This window comes from Hippopotamus amphibius, chromosome 2 (assembly GCF_030028045.1).
Source record: "Hippopotamus amphibius kiboko isolate mHipAmp2 chromosome 2, mHipAmp2.hap2, whole genome shotgun sequence".
NCBI lineage: Eukaryota > Metazoa > Chordata > Mammalia > Artiodactyla > Hippopotamidae > Hippopotamus > Hippopotamus amphibius.
Genome location: NC_080187.1, coordinates 152,322,874 through 152,349,585, shown reverse-complemented (window position 1 = coordinate 152,349,585; position 26,712 = coordinate 152,322,874). Strand labels below are relative to the sequence as shown.

General features: G+C 36.9%; 1 protein-coding gene across 6 annotated transcripts in view; it reads left to right on the top strand.

Annotated features, from left to right (window-relative positions):
• The window catches only part of TJP1 (tight junction protein 1), a 107,707-nt gene that overhangs the window by 23,681 nt on the left and 57,314 nt on the right, over positions 1–26,712 (top strand). For all 6 annotated transcript variants that reach the window (XM_057720342.1, XM_057720344.1, XM_057720343.1 and 3 more), the window contains exons 2-4: positions 1,226–1,282; positions 21,465–21,589; positions 22,289–22,391. In XM_057720342.1, coding sequence (XP_057576325.1) covers positions 1,226–1,282; positions 21,465–21,589; positions 22,289–22,391 — 285 coding nt within the window. The remainder of the gene's footprint in view (positions 1–1,225; positions 1,283–21,464; positions 21,590–22,288; positions 22,392–26,712) is intronic.

Here is a 26,712-nt window from a genome sequence, read left to right as displayed (position 1 = left end):
GCTTTCTTTATAGGGATACATTTTCTAAAGTGGCATTAATGTTTGATTAAAGTTGCTGTGGGAAAAGAGAAATGGGCCCATGGCCCCTTGGTGGACGTGTTCTCATGATGCTAGTGACAGCAGTGCACTAGAAAACAAACCTCACCTGTGGGATAGACATTGATAACGCTGGGTGACAAGTGATATCCTGGCAGTATTGTGCTCAGCATTCTCCCTTCCACTCTACCTTGTGATACCTCTGAAAAAGCCTTTAAGCAAATTGTAGATATATATGTTCAGGAACCCCATTTTCTGTAATGCTACCATTGCAGAAAATGGTAACATTAAAAGGGGTTGAATTACTTTAAGCCTCCAAGAGCAGTCAACCCAATTTATAGGAAATTTACTTTGAATTCTTTAGTGACCATCCCTTAGATAGTGATTTATTTCTCTTTAGTAAAATGTTCTTGACAGGAGAAGAAGCTGAACTACACTTGACTGTTTGAGCAGCAGCACCTCTATTGGAGCGTGCATCACTTCTATTTCAAGGAGAGTCTTTGGGAGGAGGTGGAATTGTTTATTTTTCTTTTCTGTTTTTGTGTGTGTGTGTGTGTGGCATGGGCATTGTGTGCATGATATGTATACTAGAAAAGCCCTTTTTTTTTCTGCTCAGGGTTATAAACAAAGCTTGAGGATAATTCTGTAGTAAAACTGAAACTAAGTAAAGCAGTAGTGTTTTACTGATATTGAAGCAACCATTGACCAAACCTATCAAATGGTCTTATCTGTTTTCCTGTAATATGTATATTTATAATTACTGAGTTCAGAGGTATTTGGCGTTTCCTTCCTTTGCACAACGTAAGGAATGCTTTTATATGTTTTATATGTCGTTTGATATTGTAAAAATACTATTCCAACTTCTGTTTTCTATCTGATGTTAAGTATAAAGTTGCAGAATTAGCTTGAACACTGATTTCAGCTGGCATGAAATGAGTATAGAGTGGCATCTGTCCAAATTAAGTTAAAAACAAAGGAAGTTCCTGTGTGTAGTTTCCTGCCTCTTAAAACAAAAACAAAAGCAAGCAAAAAATCTTCTATAATTATTAAGCCCTTTTCAGAGTATCTAATATTAAAAGTATGAATTTTGGTATTTTACTGCACTGCATTGTTTGCTAGATGTTCTCATTCACTTTATTAAAGACATTCTCTTAAAAGATAATTATTTGTTTTTCTTTTCCTTTATCAGAGCACAGCAATGGAGGAAACAGCTATATGGGAACAACACACGGTGACACTTCACAGGGTGAGTTCTGTTGGAGTAAATAATTTGTGTGTAACTCAGGATACTGGCAGCTTTTGAAAACAATAGAGGAAAGCCAGATGTCAGGAAGCCAAAGGAAAGGGGAAGAACTTTTCTATATTCCTTTGTTTAAAATTAGAGTTGCAGTAAATTCTTTATTAAGGTCAAAAGTGAACATGATTACTTTTTCATATATCCTTTTGGTTGTTACTTGTATATTGCTGTTTTTAATCATGGGTTAAGAAATTCAGTGGTTTGTTTTTAAAATTTTAAGTGATCAGATAAAAGACACCATGTTTTCGTGTAAATTATAAACTGTTTCAGCTTTTCTGAGTATGTATGTATGTATTGTAGGCTTGGGGTTTAAAATTGAACAAGGTAATACGAGTAATAAAATATTAAAAGATACTCCTTGATTTGAAGCATGTAGAGCCAAGCTCTTGCTTAAGCAGTTGCAGATGGGCAGAGAGCAAATCGCAGTGAGCTGGGTAAGAGTAAGAGCTTTGTGGGACTTCCCTGGTGGTCCAGTGGTTAAGGCTCCACACTTCCACTGCAGGGGGCCTGGATTTGTTCCCTGGTTGGGGAAGTAAGATATCCTGTGCCACACAGTACTAGAAATAGATGGAAAATTCTAGAATTAGAATTAAATAAATAATAGCTTTTTTTTAATAATAGCTTTAAAACATTAAAAAAACAAAAAAAAGAGTAAGACCTTTGTCTGAAATGAGACCTGAATTTGAATTTGAATTTGAATCCTACTGTTGCCTGCTTCGCTTTAGAAATGAGCAAATGATCCAACCTGTTTCTAAAGCATTGGCTTTCACATGTTTAAAGTGGGGCTAATGCTACCTAATCATGCTTGACATAAAGTAGTACCTCCCATAAATCTCCCCTTTCCTCCTGATTACCCTTCCCCTTAGAGAATGTGCAGGAATAGATTAGGGAATATTTAATATTTTACAATTACTATTTCTACCAGCTATATCCATTACTAGGAAAATGGAAAGGGGGAAAATCATGTTCCTGAACCCTGCCCCTGACTATCTCATGGATCTTTGAATCTGCACATAATAGACAATGCATAAATTAATTATTTAAAAAACAGTGATTTCAGATAAGTTATAGTTGACTTTTTTGTGTCTCCCTAAATGGTGAAAGAAATCATTAAATAATACTAACCTTAACTTTTAATTTATAAAGCTAAGGTATGGCCTGAATTTGTTTGAAACGTGCTGCTAGGTAGCATATTTAAATCAGATTAAACATGTACCATCATACTTTACAAATGTTTAGTTGGCTGGTTTTTATAGAATAATTTGGTATTATCACATTACATTTATTTTCTTTATTGTTTTTATTGGTGTAATTTACACACAGAAACAGTCATCCTTAGTGTACAGTTCTGAGTTTGACACATGCATTTAGTCATGTTACAGTCATATAACCACCACTACAGACAATGTAGAACAATTCCATCACCCTGAAATATTCCTTTGTGCCGTTTGTAGTTTACCCTGTCCCCTCACCTCCAGCACTTAGCAAAGCATTGATGTGTTTTCTGTTCCTATATATCTGCCTTTTCCAGAATGTCATGTAGGTGAAATCATACAGTATGTAGCCTTTTGAGACTGGCTTCTTACACTAAGCCTAATGCACTTGAAATTTCTCCACGATGGACCTGTATCCATAGTTAGTTTAGTTCCTTCTTATTGCTGAGTACCATTCCATTGTATGCATGTAGAATAATTTGCTTGTTCATTCTCCGGTCTTGATACCACTGGGGTGGTTTCCAGTTTTTAGTGATTGTGAATAAATCTGCTCTACTGTACAGGTTTTTGTATGGAGATAAAATTTTCATTTCTCTTGGGCAAATTCCTAGGAATGGAATTGCTGTGGGTTTTATGGTGAAGTGAATGTTTAACTTTTATAAGGAGCTGTCAAACTTTCTGTACCATTTTGCATCCCTACCATCAATCCATAAGAGCTCCAGTTACTTTGTATCCTCACCAACAGTTGATATTGTCAGGGTTGGGGTTTTTTTTCCCCCTTAATTTAAGCTATTCTAATAGGTGTGTAGTGCTATGTCATTGTGGTTTTAGTTTGTAGTTCTCTAAAGACTAATGATGTTGAATATCTGTTTATATGCTTATTTGTCATCCACATATCTTCTTTGATAAAATGTGTCCAGAGCTTTTGCCCAGTTTTAATTAGGTTGTTTGTTTTCTTATGTTGACCTCAAACAAATAGACTGACAGTTATTTCTCTAGCAAAAATGGGTTTACTTGGAATCAACAAAGAATTGTGATTCAGGGTCTGCAACCATGGCAAGACAGTGCGAGACCCCAGCAAAAATGGAAAGAACTCTTTTATAGAGGGGAAAAGGAAGTTGGAAGGGCTGTGGTAAACAAAGAGTGCATTGGAGGAATTGAGAATCCAGAGTGTAGTGGTTTTTCATTGGCTGAATTGTGGCATTCTGTCATTGGCTCAGCTCTTGGCAAGCAAGAAGAGGAAGTCTTTCTTCTTCCCCTTGGGCTCTGCTAACAGCATAGTGCCTGAGTGCTCCCCCTCCTGGCCTCCTAACTCTATTTTAATTGAGGTTTCTGTTTATTAATTTGTATACTTATTGTTTTTTTTTTAATTGTAAAATACACATAACAGAATTTACCATCTGTTCGGTTCCTTTGTCCATTTTTTAGTTGGGTTTTATTTGTTGAATTGTAGGAATTTTTATATATTCTGGTATATCAGATATGTGACTTGTAAATGTTTTTTCTCATTCCATGGATTACCTTTGTGCTCTGTTAATTATGTCCCTTGGTGCATAGAAGTTGTTAGCTGGGTTTTGAGAGTTTTTGATATCTTCTGGATACAAGTTATTTATTAGGTATTGTTTTGCAAATATTTTTCCCAGTCTGTAGCTTCCCTTTTCACTTTTCTTAACAGTGTCTTTTGCAGAGCATAAGTTTTAAATTTTGATAAAGTCCAATTATTGTTAGTTTTTGCTTTTATCGATTTTGCTTTTGATTTTGTATCTGAGAAGTCAGCCAAACCCAAGGTCCCAAATATTTTTCCTGTTATTTTCTTCTGGAAGTTTGTTTTGTTTTTAATTAAATTTTGTATGTATTAAGGGATAAGGGCAGGGGATTTTTTTTTTTAATATAGGTGTCCAGTTTTTTGAACAACCATTTATGAAAAAATTATCCTTTCTTCACCTGATTGCTTTCTACCTGTTAGAAATCAGTGACTGTGTGTGGGTCTTTCCCTAGTCTGTCCTGTTGATCTGTGTGTCTATGCTTTTGCCAATTACTTCTGCCTCGATTATTGTAGCTTTATATTGAGTGTGGAAATCAGGTAGGGTGAATCCTCCAAATTTACTATTATTATTTTTAATTGTTTTGACTAGTTCCTTTGCCTCTCTATACAAATTTTAGAATCAGTTTGTCAAATTAAAAAAATCTGCTAGGGAACTTCCCTGGTGGTCCAGTGGTTAAGAATCTGCCTCCAAGGCAGGGGATGCAGGTTTGATCCCTGGTTGGGGAACTAAGATTCCAGATGCTGTGAGGCAGCTAAGCCTGTGTGCTGCAACTACTGGGCCCACGTGCCACAACTAAGACCTGATGCAGCCAAAACAAAAAAAAAAAAAAAAGGAAAGAAAAAAAACCTGCTAGGATTGCATTGGGATTGCATTAACTCTATGGATCAATTTGGGGAGAGTTGACATTTTAACAGTATTGAGTATTCCAAACTATGAATGTGATATACCTCTCCATTTCCTTAAGTATCCTTTTGTAGTTTTTAGTGTACAGGTTCTACACACATTTTGTTAGATTTCTAGTCAAGTATATTTTATGTTTCCTCATGCCATTGTAAATGGTATTTTTTAAGTTTCAATTTTTGATTGTCTATTAATATGTAGACTAGAAATACAATTGATTGTCTTTATTAATAGTGAACTTGTAACTTTTCTAAACTTATGAGTTCCAGGAACTTTTTTGCTAGATTCTTCGGCATTTTTCTACATAGACAGTCATCTCATCTGTGAATAGAGGCAGTTTTATTTCTTCTTTTTTGATCTGTATGCTGTTCATTTCTTTTTCTTGCCTTATTGTGCGAGCTAGGACTTCCAGGATGTTGGTAAATAGGTACAGTAAGAGGCATCCTTGCCTTACTCCAAATTTTAAATGAAAGCATTCTTTCACCATTAAGTATGATGTTAGCAGTAAGGTTTTTATAGATGCCCTACTTTTATTTTGAAATAAATAAGTAAATAAATTTATTTACTGGCTGCATTGGGTCTTCATTGCTGCACATGGGCTTTCTCTAGTTGCGGTGAGTAGGGGCTATGCTTTGTTGCAGTGTGCGGGCTTCTCATTGCAGTTGCTTCTCTTGTTGCAGAGCACAGGCTCTAGGCGTGCAAGCTTCAGTAGTTGGGCTCACGGGCTCTAGAGGGCAGGCTCAGTAGTTGTGGCGTGTGGGCTTGGTTGCTCTGTGGCATGTGGGATCTTCCTGGACCAGGGCTCGAACCCGTGTCCCCTGCATTGGCAGGTGCATTCTTAACCACTGTGCTACCAGGGAAGTCCCTGTAGATGCCCTTTATGAGGTAAGGAAGTTCCCTTGTATTTCTGTTTTATCATTTGCTAGGTTGACGAAATTCCCTTTTATATTTACTTTGCTAAGAGGCTTTTTTTTTTTTTAAATCATGAATAGATGTTGGATTTTGCCAGTGCTTTTTTTTTAAGTATTGATCGAGGTTATCATATGAGTTTTCTTTTTCAGTCTGTTGGTATAGTCAGTTTCTTGCTTTTTGGATGTTGAGCAGCCTTTCATATCCAAGGTAAATTCTACATAGTTGTGATGTATTATCCATTTTATATATTGCTGGATTGATTTGCTGATATTTTGTGAAGATATGTGTTTCTGTGTTCATGAGGAATATTGGTTAGTACTTTCTTCTTGTGTTTTTATTGGTTTTGGAGTAAGGAAATCTACCAGCCTCAAAACAAGCAGTGGGAAGTATTCTTTCCTATTGTGTTCTCTGGTAGAGTGTGCGTACAGTTGAAGTTATTTCTTCTTTAAATGTTTGGTAGAATTCACCAGTGTAGCCATCTGGTTCTGGAGTTTTCTTTGTGAGAAAGCTTTTAACTATAAATTTATTTTCTTTAGTTTTATATAGGACTAATTCAGGTTATGTATGTCTTCTTTGTTAGCTTTTGGAGATTTTTTTGGTAGCTTTGGTAGTTTGTATCTTTCAAAGTATTTGTTCCTTTTGTCTAAATTGTCAAATTTATAGACATGAAATTGTTCATAATATTCCCCTATTTTAGTGTTTTAGGATATGTAATGGTGGCGCATTTTCATTTCTGATTTGTGTCTTCTTTTATTTCTTGGTCAGCCTGGCTAGAGGTGTAACAATTTTATTGATCTTTAATAATACCAGCTTTCTTTTCATTGATGCTTTTTATTTCCTGCTTTGTATTTCACTGATTTTTGCTCTTATTTTAATGTTTCTTCTGCTTACATTGGATTTAAGTTGCTCTTTTTATAATTTCTTAAGGTAGAAACTAGATCATTTGAGATCATAGGTATAATTTGACCTTATCTGATTACATTGGTTTTTTCCTAATACCTTTTTAGTATTTAAATAAGCAAAATAAAACAAGACACTTAAATTAGCTAAAGTATGTTTCTCCTTCTACTGTTTTGCCTGGTTTTGTCAGTTGTGGGGAAATGCTAGGTTATTTACTACTGATCTGCATCTCATTAGCTTAGGCAAAATAAGAAAAGATTCTGAATGTTGAGAAAACAGAATCTGATTTTCAGAATGTGTTAAAAGTGTCACACCAACTCATCATGGTAGTTTTAATACTCAAGCAAGTCTGGAACTCTTGTCTAGAAAGATCATTGTAAATTGCATTCTGTAGCTGGGCTCTTCTTGTGCTTCAATTTTCTTTTGCCCTGAGGGGGCTACCAGCCCAGAAAATGTCATCAAAAGATACATGGAAATAAGATGAGTGTATAATCCATAATTATTTGGTTTTCAGACATGTTAACTGTTGTGCTGGGAACACAGAGCTCTGTTGCCTCTGGGCCTCATCAGAGAGAGACTGATGGAATGGAAGTCCTCAACAGTAGTCCCTCCAGGAATCATTTTTGAAGATTTTTAAAAATAGACCTGTCATTGTAAGCCTAGAGACTTATGCCAAAGCATAATTCAGTTGACTTCATTCTCTGAGGCTGCAGAACTGTACTTTCAGAGATCTTTCCTTTGATATTCTGAGCTGATCCAGAATAAAATTTAGACTATCTAGAGCACTATCAACAAACTTTTGCTATACAGAACCAGATAATAAATAAATACTTTAGGCCTTGCAGGCTATAAATCTCTGTCACAACTACTCAACTCTGTAGCTGTATTGCAAAAGTAGTCATAGAGAGTAGGTTAACAAATGGGTGTGGCTGCATTCCAATAAAACTTTAGTTACAGCAGTGGGCAGCTAGCCGCATTTTGCCTGCAGGCCATAGTTTGCTGACCACTGATCTAGAGTAGTAGCTCTCTAGGTTTATAGTAAAGAGGAATCAACTGGATCATGCTTAACTACCAGAGATTCTGATTCATTTGGTCTGGGATGGAACCTGTAATATGCATGTTTAAAAATGCATATTTGAAATGGAGGGCCATGGCCTCTGGCATCACATTTTTAGGAAACACTGACAAAAGAATGAGAGAAAGTCATTCTCCTAGAGGTGAGCCAAGTGAGCTTTTGGAATAGTAGTAAGTGAAGGAGATAATTTGAGGCTATATGCTTTTGGCAGTAACCTGAAGTGATAGATATTGTGTTGCCAAATAAGGGCAAATCTATATTCTTTGACATCTGATGGTCAGTTACATGAAAGGTGAAGGTAACTTTGTCTTTTAAAATAATAAAAATCCTGTGGATTAAAACTCTACCATTTTCTGCTGTTTACGGTCCAGAATAATATATGATATGCTTCTGTATTGCTTCATTCTTCTATTTGCATCCTCAGAGGACACTTTATTTTTAGAATACTAGAAACCATTGAAATCCTATTCATTCTTCAAAACTGAGTAATTTTTTTTGGTGTTCCACTGTATGCCAGGCACTATCGTAATTCTGAGAATTATATCAAAAAAGAAATAGGCAGCACTCCTTGCCTCGTGGATTTTGATCTCCCCCACTGCTCCTCAGTGATAGGTATTCAGGTGGTTGTTTACCCCATCTGCTATTGCATTATCATTTCCTTAAGGATTTTACATCTTTTTAGTGCTTGGTGTACTTAGTTATGCCCAATAAAACTTAATTTCTCAGGAGGCCAGTCTATTCAACAGAGTCTTAGGAGATCAAATAGCATTCTCCAATTGCAGTATAATGCAAACTACAATATAATTAAATTTTTCTTAGTCTTGACATTGAAAAATGTAAATTATGGGTGAATTAATTTTATGATAGATCTTATTTAACTCAGTATATCCAAAATGTTGTCGTTTTCAACATGTAATTAATATTTAAAGATTGATATACTGTACTTTGCTTTTTTTTCATACTGAGTCTAAAAAACCGATGCACATCTTGCAATTTCAGCACCTTTTAGGTAAGACTAGCCACATTTTAAGTGCTCAGTAGTTGTATGTATAATGGCTATAGTATTGGTAAGTGCAGGTCTGTAGCTTGAGATGGTAGTTGCATCCAGAGGGTCCTGTGTTTCCCCCTCCCACCCATGATGTACCCACAACTTTCTTTAGTTTCAGATATCTTCCCTTAGAAAATGCATATATTTTTATAATTCTTTGAGAAATGAGTAAATACTCAGGAATGAGTTGGTCATCTCACCTTTTTTATTTTCTGAAAAAGAATTACGTGAAAGATTAAATGAATATTTCTATATTAAAGAATTAAAGGGTTGAGAGAAGTTTGAGAGGCTTGGCCAAGATGGCACAGTAGGAAGACCCTGAGCTCACCTCTTCTCATGGGTACACCAAAGTTAACAGCTGTTTACAGAGCAGGTACTGATGAGCAAGACTGGAGGCATAAATATCTACCACTAAAGATAATAAGAAGGAACCACAACAAGATGGGTAGGACAGGTAGAATCGTGGTCAGGACCCATACCCCCAGGTGGGCAACCAACAAATGGGAGGATAATGACAATTGAAGAGGTTCTCCCCAAGGAGTGAGGGGTCTGTGCCCCACATTGGGTTCCCCAGCCCAGGGGTCCTGCACCAGGAAGACATGTCCCCAGAAGGTTTGGCTTTGAAGGCCAGCAGGGCTTACTTTCTGAAAACCCAGAGGGCTGTGAGAAATAGAGACTCCACTCTTAAAGGGTGTGCACAAAATCTCATGCCCTCCGGGACCCAAGGCAGAAGCTGTCATTTGAAAGGAACCTGGATCAGACCCACCTTCTGATCTTGGAGAGTCTCCTGGAGAGGCAGGAGACAACTAGAGTGCACCTGGGGAACATAGACACGGACAGCAACCATTTTTGGGGAGCTCCTTCTACCACATGGACACTGGTACTGGCAAGAGTCATTTTGGAATCCTCCCTCTAGCTCATTAGCACCAGGACCCCCAGGGCTCTGCAGCCAGAGACCCTGGGACCTGGCTGCCCCTACGTGTGAGTTTGCACTAGCCCTGGGACCAGCTTCACACAGCAATGGGCAGGCACCAGCCGCAAGACCCCCTTGGCCTCAGCCCTATTCACCTGTGGTTCCACACCAGCTCTGGAACCCCTGGGCCCTGTAGCCAGAGACCCCAGGACCTGCCTCTGCCCACCAGTTGGCCAGTACTAGCTCTAGAACCTGGCTTCACTCACTGGTGGGTGGGCATCAGCCCCACGTTCCTCTGGGCCCCATCCCCACCCACCAAATGGGCTGACACCAGCCCCAGGACCCTTTGGGCCCTTCAGTATAGCTGTCATCAAAAAGTTTACAAATAACAAGTGTTGGAGAGGATGTGGAGAGATGGGAACCCTAGTACACTGGTGAGAATGTAAATTAGTGCAGCCACTATGGAAAACAGTGCGGAGGTTCCTCAAAAAACTAAAAATAGAACTACCATATGATCCAGCAATTCCACTTCTGGGTATATATTTGAAGAACACAAAAACATTTATTTGTAAAGATACATGCACCCTAGTGTTCATAGCAGCATTATTTACAGTAATCAAGATCTGAAAGCTACCTAAGTGTTCATCAACAGATGAATGGATAAAGAAGATATGGTACATATATACACAATGGAATATTACTCAGCCATGAAGAGTGAAATAAGGCCATTTGCAGGAACATGGGTGGACCTAGAAGGTATTATGCTTATTAGACAGAAAAAGACAATGTATATTATCACTGATACCAGAATCTAAAAAATAAAACTAGTGAATATAACGAAAAAGAAACAGACTCACAGATATAGAGAGCAGATTAGTGGTTACTAGTGGGGAGAGGGAAGGGGGGAGGTTCAAGATAGGGGTAGGGGGTTATGAGATACAAACTACTATTTATAAAATAAATAAGCTACAGGGATATATTATACAGGTTGGGAATATAGCCAGTATTTTATAGTAACTATAAAAGGAGTATAGTCTATAAAAGATTGTATCACTATGTTGTATACCTGAAACTAATATTATATTATAAATCAACTATACCTCAATAAAAATTTTTTTTTAAAACAGTATATTATATACCTAATAAAACAATGAAAAATTAAACGGTGAACGTTTGTTGGAAGCAGAGAATTTAGTTAAGAGATAATCTAAGGGCAAGCAGCTAAGTGTTTCAAACAAGGAGGTGATTGAATAAGAAGTAAACCTGGAACAAGGGTGCCAAGACAATACAGTGAGGGAAAGAATAATCTTAACTAATGGTATGGGACAACTGGTCAACCACATGGAACATAATGAATTTTGACTCTTACCTCACACCAAGATGGATCATAGACCTAAAAGTAAGTACTAAAAGTATAAAACTCTTAGAAGAAAACACAAGAATAAATCTTTGTGACCTTGGATTGGGCAGTGGTTTCTTAGATATGATCTTGAAAATACAAGCAACAGAAGAGAAAACAGGTAGAATTGGACCACATCAAAATTTAAAACTTTTGTGTTTCAAAGGAAACCAAGGAACTCTCAACAACAAAGTGTGAGGATAACCCACAGAATGGGAGAAAATATTTGCAAATTGCATATCTGATAAGGAACTCGTATCCAGAATATAGAAATTCATTAGTAAAAAGACAAATAATTAGTGTTTTAAATGGACTGAAGATTTGAATAGGCACTTCTCCAAAGAAGATACAGAACTATTCAATAAGCATATGAAAAGATGCTCATTAGCACTGACCATCAGGGAAATATATGTCAAAAATGACAGTGAGGTACCCTGTCACACCCTCTAGCATGGCTGTAATCACAAAAGCAGGCAATAATAAATGTTGATGAGGATATGGATGTTGACTGGTGGAGCCAATGTGGTAAACTAAGTAAGGCATTCCTCAAAAGGTAAACATATATAGAGTTACCACATGACCCGGCAATTCTGCTCCTAGGCATATATACCCAAGAGAAATGGAGACAAATACTGACACAGTAACTTAAACATGAATGTTCATAGTAGCATGATTCATAATAACCTGAAAGTGCAAGTAACCCACATGTCCATTCGCTGATGAATGGTGAATAAGCAGAATGTGGTATATCCATATAATGGAATATTGTTCAGCAGTAAAGGAAGTGAAGTACTGATATGTGCGGTGACATGGATGAACTTTGAAAACATTACACTAACTTGAAGAAGCCAGTCACAAAGGACCATGATTGTATACTTGAAATGGTCAGAATAGATGAATAGACAGATGAGTGGTTTTTAGGATGGGGGGAATTCAGGGATGATGGCTAAAGGGTAGGGAATTTCTTTTTAGGGTGTTGAAAATGTTATGGAATTGATTGTGATGATGGCTGCACAACACTGAATATACAAAAACATTGAGTTGTACATTTTGAAGAGTGAATTTACAATAGGTGATTTATATGTCAATAAAGCTGTTCTAAGAAAAGGGACCAGGGAGGGGGGAATCCCACATATCTGTTGAATAGCTCCAAGCTAGTGTATGATGGGTAGAAGGTAAGCATTTACACTGAGGTAAGCATGTAAGCTAAACTAGGCTTGTTTTATCTGGTTGAAGGCCATTTTGTGTATCTATAGAGTGTATTATGAATGTTTCAGATCCTTTATTTAATTCTCTGTGAAATAGGTGTTAATAACCACATGGAATAAACTGAGTCTCAGAAAGGTCTAGTGAAGTGTCCCAAAGAGGTACTTCTTGAACACAGGTCTCTGGACTCAGCATATAGTGCTCTTTTCAGTTACATGTAAAATTTAATTTTGAGTATAAGGAATATTTATGGAATATAATATCTGAAGTTCAGAACTCATATAATTCTATCACATAAACTACATATATATTTAATAAAGTGAATAAAATAAAAAATAGTAACCTTGGTAAGGAAAGAGCCAAAATTTTGGCTCTTTGTTTTATTTAAGTTTAGAACATTGGTGGTGAGGTCAGTTTTGTGAAGAAAATGACAGTTTTGGAGAAGGGCAATTGGGGGTATCCTGTAAGAAACTGGAAATAGGAAAGTGGAATAGGAATTAGAAAGGAAAGCTGTAATTTTGAAATCAGAGCCACAAGAGTGAGAGTCTCATCGTAAGATTTACTGGGGCGGGGGCGGGGTGTGGGGGGTGGAGAGAGAGACACACACACACACACACTAACCAAAGGGCTGATGAAGGATGCAGAGGTAAAAAAGAACAAATCTAACAGTCATAGACGTTTTAAACAACATTTCGAGAACTGCCAAGGTAGGGTAGAAAACCTGTGTGGGTCTTATGACTTCTGAACTAGTTTGGGCTTACCACAAACTGATTTTGAACAGGCCTTTCAGATCTCTTGGGACCTCATAGAATTGAAGTGTATCAGAGTTGATAAAATCCTAATCTCTCTTACCAAGTCCACAGGGATCCTATATAAGGTCTAGTCGGCAGGTAGTAGAGTGACACATAAGACTCTAGGCCTTCTGCATTCATTTGTAAAAAGGAAGTTGAACAGATGATTGCCGAGGATCCATTTGGTTCAAAAAATTTTTGATCCCCGTGTTCACTGTGAAAACACATGACTAGAACAGTTTCCATAGAATGTTGAGGGTAGATTGGAAGAAGAAGGGGAGAGGAGTCAAACTACAAAAACTATCGGAGTAAAACTATATGTACAAGGTGAGAAAAGTTAGAATTAAGTTAGCTACTTATAGAAATTTGGCATGAAAATCAGGAGAAGAAAAAAAGGCAAGAGAGAGAATCTTTAAGTAGAGAATTGGGCATATTTGGAGGAAACAGAATAATCTTTGGCAGAGAGAGTATTCATATGCAATTTATTGCTGCAGATGAATCAACAGTCAGGAATTTTTTCCCCCTTTTAAAACAACCTTTTAAGAAGTCAAGAAATACTTTATCAGACAAGTGGGCAAAACCTTTTCTATAAAAGGTCAGATAGTAAATAGTTTCAGCTTTGTTGGCCATATAGTCCCTGTTGCAACTACTTAGTGCAAAAGCAGTTATAGTGAAATTTAAAGGAATGGGTGTGGCTAGTGTCCAGTGAAACTCGGCAAGTAACAGAACAGATTCCAGGCCTCTATAGTTTATCATAAACTCAGTTTCACTACCAGGCAAAGGTAGAAATACATATTATTGTTGCTTGTGGCTGTCTGTGGTGTTGAAAGGATGAAATGGGATGAAAATAAAATTTTTTGATGCTTCTAATTCCATCCCAAAGCTATAACCATGTAAGTGTGTGCACATACCAATAAATGAGATCATATTATACTGCTTTAAACCACTTCTGCCATCACCATAACAAAAACCGTTATCTTGGACATTTTCTCATGTAAACATATAAAAATCAACTATATTTTGTCACACCTAAATTTTTTTTATGGTAAAGATATATGAGAAAAAATGGATTATTTTCATAACGTTTGAAAATCCCTCTGAAAGCACCATGTTAGTCTTTTGTAAATCCAGTACAGAGCATATGATTGGCTCAGAATAATAATAATTCTACTACTGTCAATTTTGATTACTGGAAACAGTATTAAAAATTTTTTTTTTTAACAAATGCTCACCATTTTCTCTCCCCATTTAGAGAAATAGTTTTATTCTGTGTAGATCATATAGCTCTTATATAATTTAACCCTTTCATGCTTTAATCCTCATTTAATCTTAGTATTATAAGTAGGTGTATATTTAATGCTTATCACCAATCCTTTCCGTGCCTCTTGTCATTTTGATTGTCAGAAAGTTTTCTATTAGGAAAGGATCATGAAGAACAATATTGCCTGTGTTTTTCTTATATGTTTACTAGTTTATCTGTGCCCTTTTATACTTGAAGATTAGCTTTATTGGGTATAAAATCCATGGCTCATTGTTCCCTTTGAGTATCTTAACTAGGTTATTTTTGGCATAATGTGTTGCTACCAAAGTGTGATGATAATCTAATTTTTATTTCTTTTTAAGTTATAGCTCTTTTTACCTAAATGCCAAAGAATCTTCTTCCTTAAAATCTAGTCATTTTGTTTGAATATATTTTGGTGTTTCCTCTGAATTGATATTCTCATGTGTCTACAGTGATTTGTGTCCTTTGAGTATATAGTTTCAGTTATGTGTATATATATATATGGAAGGATATATATATAATACATATATCAGCAAAGTTCTTTAATTTTAGTTTTACTGTTTTTTCTCTTTTCTTATTTTTGTTTAGTTCTTTAGGAACTCCTGTTATCTGTATGTTGTATCTCTTTTGCCTGTCTTCATAATTTGTAATTTTCTCTCAAATCCTTTTAAAAAAAATCTCCTGAATCATTTCTTTTTTGTTTTTAAAAAGATTTCTCCTTTTTACCTTCTGTTTCTTTCATGGTATTATGTTTATGTTCCTATCTAAAATGGCTTTTTAAAATTTCTGATTAACTCTTGAGTTCTATCAGCCTCATTTCTGAATTTTTAAAATTCTTATTTATATTCTTTCATGTCTTGTATATTTTCTTAATGACTTTTCACTTGTTTTATAATAGTAACAGTTTTGATCCTTTATTTTTCTTTTTATGAGTACTCTTTTTGGTATGCGTTCATTTTCTGTAGGGATGTTCTGCTACTCATTGTCTTTTATAGTAATTTTGTAAGGGATTTGATCATAATCCCTTTTTTTGCTCAGTTTTATGGGAAAGTAGCTTTCTTGAGCTTTTAGAAGTTGACTTAGTTTTCATGTATGTGTGTGCGTGCGTATGCTAAAGAAACATAAATGCTGCTTTCTGACATTTCCTAGGCCTGTGCCCTTTATACCCTTTTATCCTTTGCTGTTCCTGTCCCACTGGAGTTTGAACCCACTGTCCCCGCAAGGCCTGGCAGGTCCGTGTTGAGAATTCTTAGGGGTTATTACTGCTCCAGCCCACTCAGGCTCTACTGCAGGCTCCTTGCTCTCACTGACAAATGGAGATGCGAAAAAACCCTCCCAATTTCAGCTGCTGTTTTCAAATTGCCCTTCCATTCTTCCCACTGAATACCTGTCAGTTATTTGGGGGGGTTCTTCAGGTGTTAGGTGTGTTAGAGGCCTTGTAGCTTTCCTCCCAAGTAGGTATTGGGAACACACAAGTCTCATAGGTGTTGCTCATCCCCGCCTGCTTCCTCATGGGGGTACATTGGTTATCTGGTTTTGCTGTAAATGTCCATGGTTTTTGGTTTGTTGTATAGTTGCCCTGCTTGTTTTTATGTGGAAATTACAAATCCACACTACTACTGTGGCTGTTAATGAGTTCTTAGTGCTCAAATTAGTGCGCGTTTTTAAAAAGACAACTCTATAAAGGGAAATTGAGTTAAAATTAAATTGAATAATCAGATACTTGTTTTACTGCCCTAACATTTGATGAGCCACTTTCCGTTAGGTCTTTGCAGGGTTGTACGTAGCTGGGATATGTAGAAGAATATGTAAATCCCTCCCAGATGGAACTTTGATTCCCAGGCTACTTACAAGGCTTTGGGTTACATAGCAGAAGTGTGTCTATGTGCTCGGGGGCCTGTAGGATGGACCACTTCTGCCTGTGTAAAGCTAGGATGGTTTTATGAAGAAGACGTTGAACCTGAATGTTGAAGGGTGAGGTGCTAAAGGAATCCTAGGCAGAGAAGAAATGTGAAAGCTTGGAACTTAATGATGCATGATGGCATACTTAAGTGGGGGGTCAGAAGTTAAGTGTGTGTAGAGCAAAGACTGGGGTGCTGGGAAGCAAGTTAGCGTTGTACTTCAGGATATTGCATGCTAAGGAACTTGGACCTCTGAGCAATGGAGTGACAGGATCAGTGTGTTTTAGAATAATAATCCTTCGAATACGATGGAGGGTAAATTGGTGAAGATCTACACCTAAAAAGGTTGCAGAGGGAAACTTTCCCTAAGAGGGAAGGGAAATTGTGGGATGGTTGAACCTTTTACAGTTTTTGGTGATCACCCTGGTCTGATATTCACAAAGCTTTTAAAGCTGAGGTTCTCAGCCCTGGCTGCCCATTAGAATCAGTTAGGAGATTTTTTTAAAAAATGCCTGCCATCTGCCCTCCTTCGATTTTATTTAATTGGTATGGGGTAGGAGATTTGGAAATCATCAGGCAATTTTGAAACTGATCCCAAATGATTCTCATCTGCAGCCAGGGTTGGGAATCACAGACTTCCCGGATAGTCATTAAATGACCTGTAGCCAGCGCTATCCAGCAGGATGACATGCTAGGACTGCATGGAAGCCGTGTGCTCTGACTTGGTTTTGAGCCCTGGCTCATGCAGCCAGGACTGTACTTAACTTGTTCACAAGCAGATCTTAGGAAGTATCTACTTATCTCTGCCTTCCTTGTTGAAAGGTCCCAATGTTTTCGGCATTTCTTTAGTATTTTTTGTTACATTTTTAATTTTTAAATAAAAGAATTATCAAGCAAGACATAAATACACAGTATAAAAGTATACAGCATAAAAGTTTAGTCCTAGCATTTTCCAAGGAGGAAAAAAAAAGCCAAAGAATAACACACCCCTCCCTGAACTGCCCTGGAGGAAACCCTTGGGCATTTAGGTTTTTTGCAGTTACAGTCTGCAGTGAATAACTGTGTACATACGTATTTTTGTGTTGTTGGAGCTGTATATGTAATCTTCAGGGTACATTCCTAGAAATTGGTTCGCTCTGTCAAAAGATAAGTGCTTTTGGGGACTTCCCTGGTGGTCCAGTGGTTAAGAATCCACCTTCCAACGCAGAGGATGTAGGTTCAATCCCTGGTGCCACAGGTCAACTATAAGCCCACGTGCCGCAACTGCTGAGCCCATGCACTACAACTAGAGAGCCCCTGTGCTGCAACTGCAGAGCCCATGCACTGTAATAAGAGCCTGTGTGCTGCAACTAAGACCTGACACAGCCAAAAATATAAATAAATAAATAAATAAATAAATAAATAAGCAAGCTTTTATAATTTTGTTAGGCTTGCCAAATTCCTCTCCTAAAGAGTTGTAGCAGTTCGCATGCCCATTAGCAGTGGTGCTTATTTTTCTACAGCCTCCTCAACAAAATGTGTTGTTATACTTTAATTTTTACCATTCTCTGTGTGGTTTTGATTTGCACTTCTCTGATGATGAGTTTTAGCATTTCATATCTTTTGTAAATTGTTTCATTGGATTTTTTGCTCTTTTTTTCACATTTTTCAGTGATTTTTGATATCAGTGTTTTCAGAGTATGGGCTGAGGACCCCAAAAGGTCTCTGAAGTCTTATGTTTAGGATAAACTGTTTTCATAACAGCACAAAAATGTAATTTGTCTTTTTCACTGTGTTGATATTTGTAGTGAAGGTACAGAAACAGTGGTATGAGTTAAAACTGTCCTCATAGCCCAAATCAAGGCAGTGTCACCAAACTGTCTTAATAGTCCCTGGGCTTACTCACAGTCTATAACAACAATTCTAGTTTTGCTGCAGAATAACTCAAAACAATAAAAATTACTAGTTTTACCACATGTCAGCTTTAGGATAGACATTTTAAAAATAGTCTCTATATTGAAATGGAAATATGCATAAAGCGTTTCTGCTTTATACTGAAGTACTTGTGTAATTGTTTGAATTGGAAGCTCAACCAGCTGTGTATTCATGTGTGTAACACCATTTTTACTTGAAGGAATGGTTATCCAGACTGGAATATTTGACAAACATTTTTCTCAAATGAGTACCTGTTGCTTCAAGGAAAACAACTCTAATAATAGTTGTTGCCAGTGAAGGAAATTGAATTTTAAAACAAAAATTAAAATTTGGGAAATGTTTGTCTACTGCCATGAGGTGAGCTCAGTTCTTTTCTGTACTTAAAGACTTTGATTGCATTGGTGGTGATATTAATTAAAGAATGATTTAAAAAAATATTATATAGTGGTGAAATGTGTCATCATTTGAAAGAGTTGCCTAAATATTTTCCAGATGATCAAGATATGCTATTATAAAATCACGATGGATAAAATATCCATTCAAAGTGTAAAATAAGCCAGTGGATGGGTATTCAGTGGATGTAACAGTAAATGCAAAAAGTCCACTGATACGGTTTCAGGTTGCACATTGCAGGCGCCAGTTAAGAAACTATCACTTACCCATATAAAATCAAACACGAATATCCATAATTATCTAAAAGGTTTGTGAAAATAACTCTTCTCCTTTTCAACTACATGTGTGGGTAACATTCCTCATGTACTTTAACAAAAAATGAAATATTAAAACAGATTGAAGGCATTTTCTTGAATTTTTTCCCCCTGGGTTGTCAGTGTTGGATTTTGTCAGAGGCCTTTCCAGGGTCTGTGGTTATACTCTCTGAATTTTCCCCCTAGGGTTATTAGTAGGGTCTCTTATACAGTGGCTTTCCTAATACACCAGCCTTGGAAATAAATAACCTTGTCATGGATTATTTACATGGTATTGGCCTTTATAAATGATGTTAGGCTTTAATATTTGGCGGGGGCTCTGTCTTTATCATGGATAGTCATCAGATTTAGATACCAGTATTATAATTGCTTCTTAAAAAGAGTTTAGAGGCTTTCCTTCATTTTAGGATGTTCTGGAACGATTCATGGAGCATCGAGGCTATCTGGATGTTGATGTTTTGGTAGAATTCCCCTGTGAAATCATCATGCCTGGTGTTTTTTGTGGAAGCGTTCCCTCATAACTATCTCAGTTTAAAGTCTATTTCTAATAGAGTCAATTTCAATAATCTGTATTTCCCTACAAAATTATGTTTCATCTAAGTTTTCAAATTTATTTGAATTTGTTCTGCAGTGTCTTATGTTTTCTAATCATGTGCTAATAATTTTCTTTCTGTTTATTTATTTTTGAAATTTTAGGCCTGCTTTTAGCTATTTGGAAATTTGGATATTCTCTGATTGTGAGTTATATTAAGTTTTGAGTAGTGATTTTTTTTTTTTTTTTTTGGTATTATTTTGGAGACAAATGATTCAGGCAGTTACCATTATCTTCTGCCACCCAGATGTTTTCCTGTTTGTTTTTTTCACATTAACCTTTTTTGGCTGGTATTAGCTTTATTGCAGTGTAATTCACATACCATACAATTCACCCTTTAAAGTATACAATTTAATGATTTTGAGTATATTCACAGAGCTGTAGGACCATGAGCTGTAGGACCATAACCAGAGTCACTTTTTAAGCATTTCATAACCCTAAAAAGAAGTAGTGTACTCATAAGCCATCCCTCCCCATTCTCTCCATCCCTTTTCACCCCCGGCCTTTGACAATCTCTAGTCTACTTTCTGTTTCATACAGATCGGTCTTTGAATGTTTCTTGTAAGAGGAGTTGTTTGATATGTGTGTGGTCTTTTACAGTTGGCTTCTTTAGATAGCATCATGTTTTCCATGTTCCCCATTTTGTAGCATGTATCAATACTTCACTCCTTTCTATTGCAGATAATAATTCATTTTATGGATATACCACATTTTATTTATCCATTCATCAGTTGATGGACCTTTGGGTTGTTTCCATTTTTGGGCTGTTATGTGTTGCTGCTATGTGTGGGTATAAATCTCTGTGTGCACACGTTTTCATTTCTCTTGGGTGTATACCTAGGAGTGGAATTGCTGGTGTTCTTTTTTCAGAAGAATTTTTCTTTTTTCTTCTTTGGCTATTTCAGTAGACTTTGGGGTGGAAGGGGGAACGTCATGATGTATCCCCTGTCCATGGTGGATGTTGTTTCCTTAGTGGACAGGACAGTTGTGGAAGGAAGTTGTTACCTTTGTCCTCAGGTGGTTTGGATTGTAGAGCATAGGGTAGTACAAGATTATATGAAAACATAGCCTCTGACTTATTGATTCTGGAGCCCTAGGAAAATATTGGATGTTTCTTTAGACCACTCTGAATACTTCATTTCCTTTCTGGGGAATGGTGTCGATTTCCTTGAGGTTAGGTAATTTTTCAATAACTTGGAAATATTTTGCTTTTTTTCTGTGCTGGGCTGTCCTTAGTCATTGTGGTAAAGATTTTCAGCTCATTTAGAAGTATATAATTAATTATGATTTTCTTTAATTAAAATATATGTAATTTAAAAATGCTTGATATGATTAATGCATACTTTATTGTGTGCACTGTGCATAAAATATTATAGTGTATTACTTCAATAGGGATTTTTAGCATAAGTGAAGAAAATTGATTTTCACAGCTATTGGTATTTTAGTATATAAAATGGCACCCTGTGTATATGCGCATTAAACTTGCATTCTGTAAGTTAGTTACCAGTGTTTGTGATGATCACACTGGGGCACTGCCAACTCCCTCAGAACCCTTCTGATAAGTGCAAATGAATTCAGGATTTCAGTGTTTGGAAGTTTTAAATGTGTTTTAGTTCTTAAAGAACATTTGTGTAATTGACAGTTCTCAGTATCCTGTTATGCCCAGCATTAAATTTATAAAGCCTGCATTCCCATACCAGGATAGATCATTCTGATGCATTTCCGTACAAATGAGTGAGTGTTTTGTGATAGGGTTGTAATTTTTATATTTAAACTTCTTTAGATTGTAGAGTATGACATGATAACATTTTACTATAATTATTACTTTAGGCTCCTGGATTTGGATTTGGAATTGCAATATCTGGTGGAAGAGATAATCCTCATTTCCAGAGTGGGGAAACCTCGATAGTGATTTCAGATGTGCTGAAAGGAGGACCTGCAGAAGGGCAGCTACAGTAAGCATGTTTCTCCTCTTGCGTGTCTGTGTCACAAGTACCCTCCTACCCGTGGCCACTGGCATGCAGTGCTAGTGATTTCTCGAAATTAATACACATTTATGCTTATCCCTATCATAAATGGAAAACTAGTATCACTTACCTTAAATAGAAGGCCGCTGTAAAAAATAAAGATAATGAAAAGAAAACTTATTACTCAGTTTGGGTAGAATCTAGCCTTCAGGAGCCTCTCACCCTGAGTCTTACCGTTTTTGTTCAGCAAGAAGATTAGCAAGATAAAAGAGAGACAAAAGATACATTAGCAAAAAAATGAGAGTATGAGTAGAAGGACTGAAGGAAAGTGGGAAGAAGGACTTTAAAGAGGGAATAACTTTTTTCGGCCTTGTGACTTAATATCGTTTAATGCCTGTAATTGTACCACCAGAAGTCATTTCATGTACTGTGGTGCCTGTTCTTCTGGGAAACATTGTGTTAATAGTTAAAAAATTAATGACCTGTGGTTACAGTTGCTAAACATTTTTTTGTGGGGGATTTGAAAGTAGAGTTGGACATTATTTTATCATTGATCTGAAGACAAAATAGATTAATTAGCCCATAACTAAAATTTCTTTTTTAAAGATCCTATCTTGAAAATACCTTTATAAACTTATTTGTATGGTTTTGTCTAACATGTTTTATTTTGGTCACTTTTTTTTCTAGGGAAAATGACCGAGTCGCGATGGTTAATGGAGTTTCAATGGATAATGTTGAACATGCTTTTGCTGTTCAACAACTAAGGAAAAGTGGGAAAAATGCAAAAATTGTAAGTATTTTTTACCTTTAATTTTATAAAGGTACCAACTTTTTACTGTTGATATGTTTTTGGTGTTGGACTTCATTCTTCCCATTTAAGAAAATAAAATCTGAAACAGTAGTTCTAAAGTAGTTGTTGACAAGTAAGAGTGTTTCTTTCTTCCAATACTGGTGGTATCTTTTGTCACTGGTATGTATTTTCGCAGAGCTCAGATACCCTGGTATCTGATTTTTTTTTTGTTTGAAAAAGGAAGGAAGGAGCTCCTGGTTGAATGATTACCTCTTTATGGCTTAATGTTTCCTTTTTTTAAAAAAATACTTAAATTAGACTGAATCTTGGCATATGCTCAGTTTAAGGTATATAGCCCTGTTTTCTGTTAAAGGATTTGTTTAATCGGCAAATATTATGTTGTCCCTTGAACACTGTATATTGTCGCTACTTTGTTACTGTGATGTAGTTTGATGAAAGAGTGGTAAAGGTTTGTTGTTTTTCTGGGGGGTGGGAGTGTTTTGGTTTTGGTTTTTTGTTTTGTAGAGTTCATTTGTTTTTTAGCATATTGCTAGACTCTTCTATTTCTTATTTGAGAAGTTGTTTTTTCCTCTTTTTGTTTCTTTTTTTAGTAAGAGAAAAGTTTGGTTAGCTCTCGATAACTGGCCTCAGATCAGTTAAAACTAGGCAAATGTGGCAAAGAATGGATGTAATGTTAAAGTCCTACTTAAAGTAACATCTACATAGGGACTTCCCTGGAGGTCCGGTGATAAGGACTGTACGCTTCCACTGCAGGGGACACAGGTTCAATCCCTGGTCAGGGAACTAGGATCCCGCATGCCGTGCCGCAAAAAAAAAAAAAAAAAAAATTATATCTATCAATACATAGAGGAGCACATTAACCACTTTGCTGCTGCTGTTTCTGCCTTGTTTAGACTCTGAGGCCTACTTAAGGTACTTCTTGAAGCCTTAGCTCAGGTGTGTGGAGCAAGAAGAAGAGGCTGGCACTACATAGCTTGTCCTGCCTTGTCTACTGAGAACCTTTCTACTTTGCAGCAGGCATTCAGAGCCACAGTGGACCCAACAGAAAGGAGAGGGCTGGAGTGAGGAGGCCTGCGTTGCATTTTGACCTCTGGGAGCTGTGGTGAGAGCCAGAAGGGGTATTTCCTGAGACTGTGCACCCACAGTTGGAAGCCCTTCTCACCTTGTGTAGGCTGCCTTTACGTATGGCTTGTCTCTGCACCGGTGTCCTTGCTGGTGTAGTGAATTTTCTTATATGGCAGTAGACCCAGTGTTTAGTTGCCGCATTCCAAATGATAGGCGTCTTCTACTGTGCATGTGTTTCCACAACTTTTCATTGTAATCGTGTTTTTACAACTGGATCTCTAATGTTTTAAATTGCATTTCATATACAGATTTGCTAGTTGATGGTAGAGTTTTTAAACTTTTTTTGAGATTGTGGCTTTTACAGAAGCAAATTGCTAATTTTTATAATCGTTGGGTTTTATAAATTGAATGTGTTCTTCAGATGTCACTGCATATTCTAAGGTGAGCACCTTAGGTAAATTGGATTTCTCTCCTTGTATCTGAGGTTGTGAGCTTCACCCATAGCTCCAACTTCATTCTTCTAGAATATTGAACTGTTTTTTTTTTCCATGCAAAATGTTTAGTACACATGCCCCACATCAATAATACATCCAAGAAAGTTGTGTTCCTGCACTCCAGACTTTCTCACCATACAAATGGTTTTGTAAGAAACATCCAAAACCTGTTATATATTTGAAACAGTACATGTAAGAAGGATGAGTTTTCCTCTCACTGTGCTTGGCTACATCATTTGGAAAGGTGAAACTCAGGAAGGTAGGGCAGGTACTTTTGCTCTTCAGGGAGAAGCTGCAGGAGGGTTGGGTGGAAGAGTGTTCAGTCAGCAGAGGGTATAGCTGTTCATTTCTACATCTGAAGAGAGTGGGTAATGTCATCAGCATATACTAAGTTTTTCATCACTGTTGGACTTTGAGAATAAAACCGCAGTGTCTTAGAATGTGGCCTTTCCTTGTAGGATGTCTTTCTTAACTCATCTCTGGCTGTAACCAGAACCTCAGGTCACTATATATGCTTTTTTTCCTCCCCCAGTTCTGAATAATCAGCTCCTTCCCTCCCCCTCCCTGATCTACTAATCTTCATTCTTCCCTGGGCTCTTATATTTTGGTGGTTGTTAGTTTATGTCTTTCCATTGGGCATTAGGCTCAATAAATTTCTTTTCCATTGAATTAAAATGTTAGAACTCTTTTGATAATATAGTTACCATAAATATGCTTAATTTTGTTTAACAGTAGGTGAAGAGAAGATAGTAAAAGATTGTTTATAACATAGTGAACATGTATAATTTTTACTAAAATGCTGAACATACTAAAAAATCATTATGAAGCGAATGGGCAAAAACACCTTCCTGGAGATTAGCTCTGTGCACACGTCAGTATGTAACCACATGGCTGCATAGTATTTTAGTTTGTGTGCACTCTTCCTTGACCCATTCACTGATGGGCATTTCAATGTCCAGTTTCCACAAGTATTTTTTAAAAAATTGTGTTGAATATCGTCATGTTTCTACCTACTTGTTCAGCTACTTTTTAAGAATAACTTCTTAGAAGTGGCTTTTTAGAATTAGATGGCACGAGTGACTTTTGATACTTGGATTGTCAATTTGCCCATCAGAAAACCTGTAAGGTAATGAGAGTCCAATTTCACCAACACTTAAATCTCTGACAAACTGATGGACTAAACATAGTATTTCAAAGGAGTTATTTTAAATTACAGGTGGGTTTGATCATCACATGGTGTGTATACTTTCTGTTATGTTTCTTTGCCTGTTCCTGTCCTTAGGGTGATGACTGTCACACTAGTGTTGTGTGTTTTAAGATGATTAGCCATTTGTTGTATACACTGCATATATTGTTTTTCCATTTTCTTTGTGAGAGTATGTTGTTTATGGTGTTTTTTGGTTTTTATATCATTTTGTTTCATCATGGAAATGTTTTCATTTTTATCCTGTCATATCTGTTAGACTTTCACTTGATTGGCTTTGCCTCTGGTGTCATGCTTCAAAAAAGTCTTTACTATTCCAGAGTTATAAGAACATATATATATTGTATTTTATTCTAGTACTTATGTAATTTCATTGTTTTGTTTTATGTTTGAATCTTTAATTCAGCTGAACTGTTTTGAAGTAGGCATTTTTTCCCAAAATCTTTGTTTCAAAATTCTCTGTTAAAATCAAGCATGATTACCAAGCCTGTGTGGGTTTATAATGCTTAACTCATAATATAAATGGAGAATCATAGCAGGATTGGATATTTTTCAGTGAGTTAAGCACTTACTGGGTGCAGATACTTGATTATACATACAGTTAAATGACCTGGCAAGGGCCTTCTCCTCAGGGAACTTGAATCTCAGTAGGCTCAGTGGGCACACACAGTCACAACAATAATGCACATCATCTGAAATGGAGAGTGCTTCAGGTGCAGATCTCAGACAGGTGGTGCTCGCGCTCGCTCTCAGAGGAATGATGGGGGAAAGCTTTGAGAACTCAACTGGCTACTTTGTTTTTGTTTATGCATTACTAGGGAGTGATTGAAGATCAGAGTGCTAACACAAAGAATTGCGTCTAATACAGCATGTTGGAGATGGAAATACAGGTGAGAATAAGATTCAGGGAGGCAGTTAGGGATGCTTTACAGTAATTGTTGCCCAAGAAGGGCCTCAGCTGTGGGGCACCAAGAAAAGCAAGGCAGGCAGTCTTTTCTGTGTTCATAACAGGACCTTGGCTTCCTGTCCTTTCCACATGCTGGCCTCTTATTCCTTGTTGACTTTTAGCTTCGATGTTGTTTCCTTAGAGAGGCCTTCTCTGATCATTCTTGGTGGTAAGAAGCTGCATTATTAAGTGTGGAGCAGCCCTTTAAAGAAACTTAGCCACAAAAGGAAGAGAAAAGATGATAGCTTGGAAATGAGTAGCGAGATGGGGATAGAAGATGAATTTGCCAATTAGTAGGCAGAGGATAGATTGGAGGTAAATAGAGATTATAGTTGTCGGTGCCTGCGGTGGGGGGTGGTGGTAATTGATGAGGAAAGGTCTTGGAGGTGTGGAGGGGTAAGAATAAACTCCTCTGAAAGGGTGTTGTTCATACAGGAAGAGGATCGACTTGTCTGAGACCAGGAAGGAAGACCAAACAAATGAGACACTGAAAACCTACAGGAGTAGAGGGGATGTGAAGTGGCACTGATCTCTATAAATCAGGCCAAGTGACTGGCATCTCGGAGAACAGTTTTGGGATACCTGTGTTAG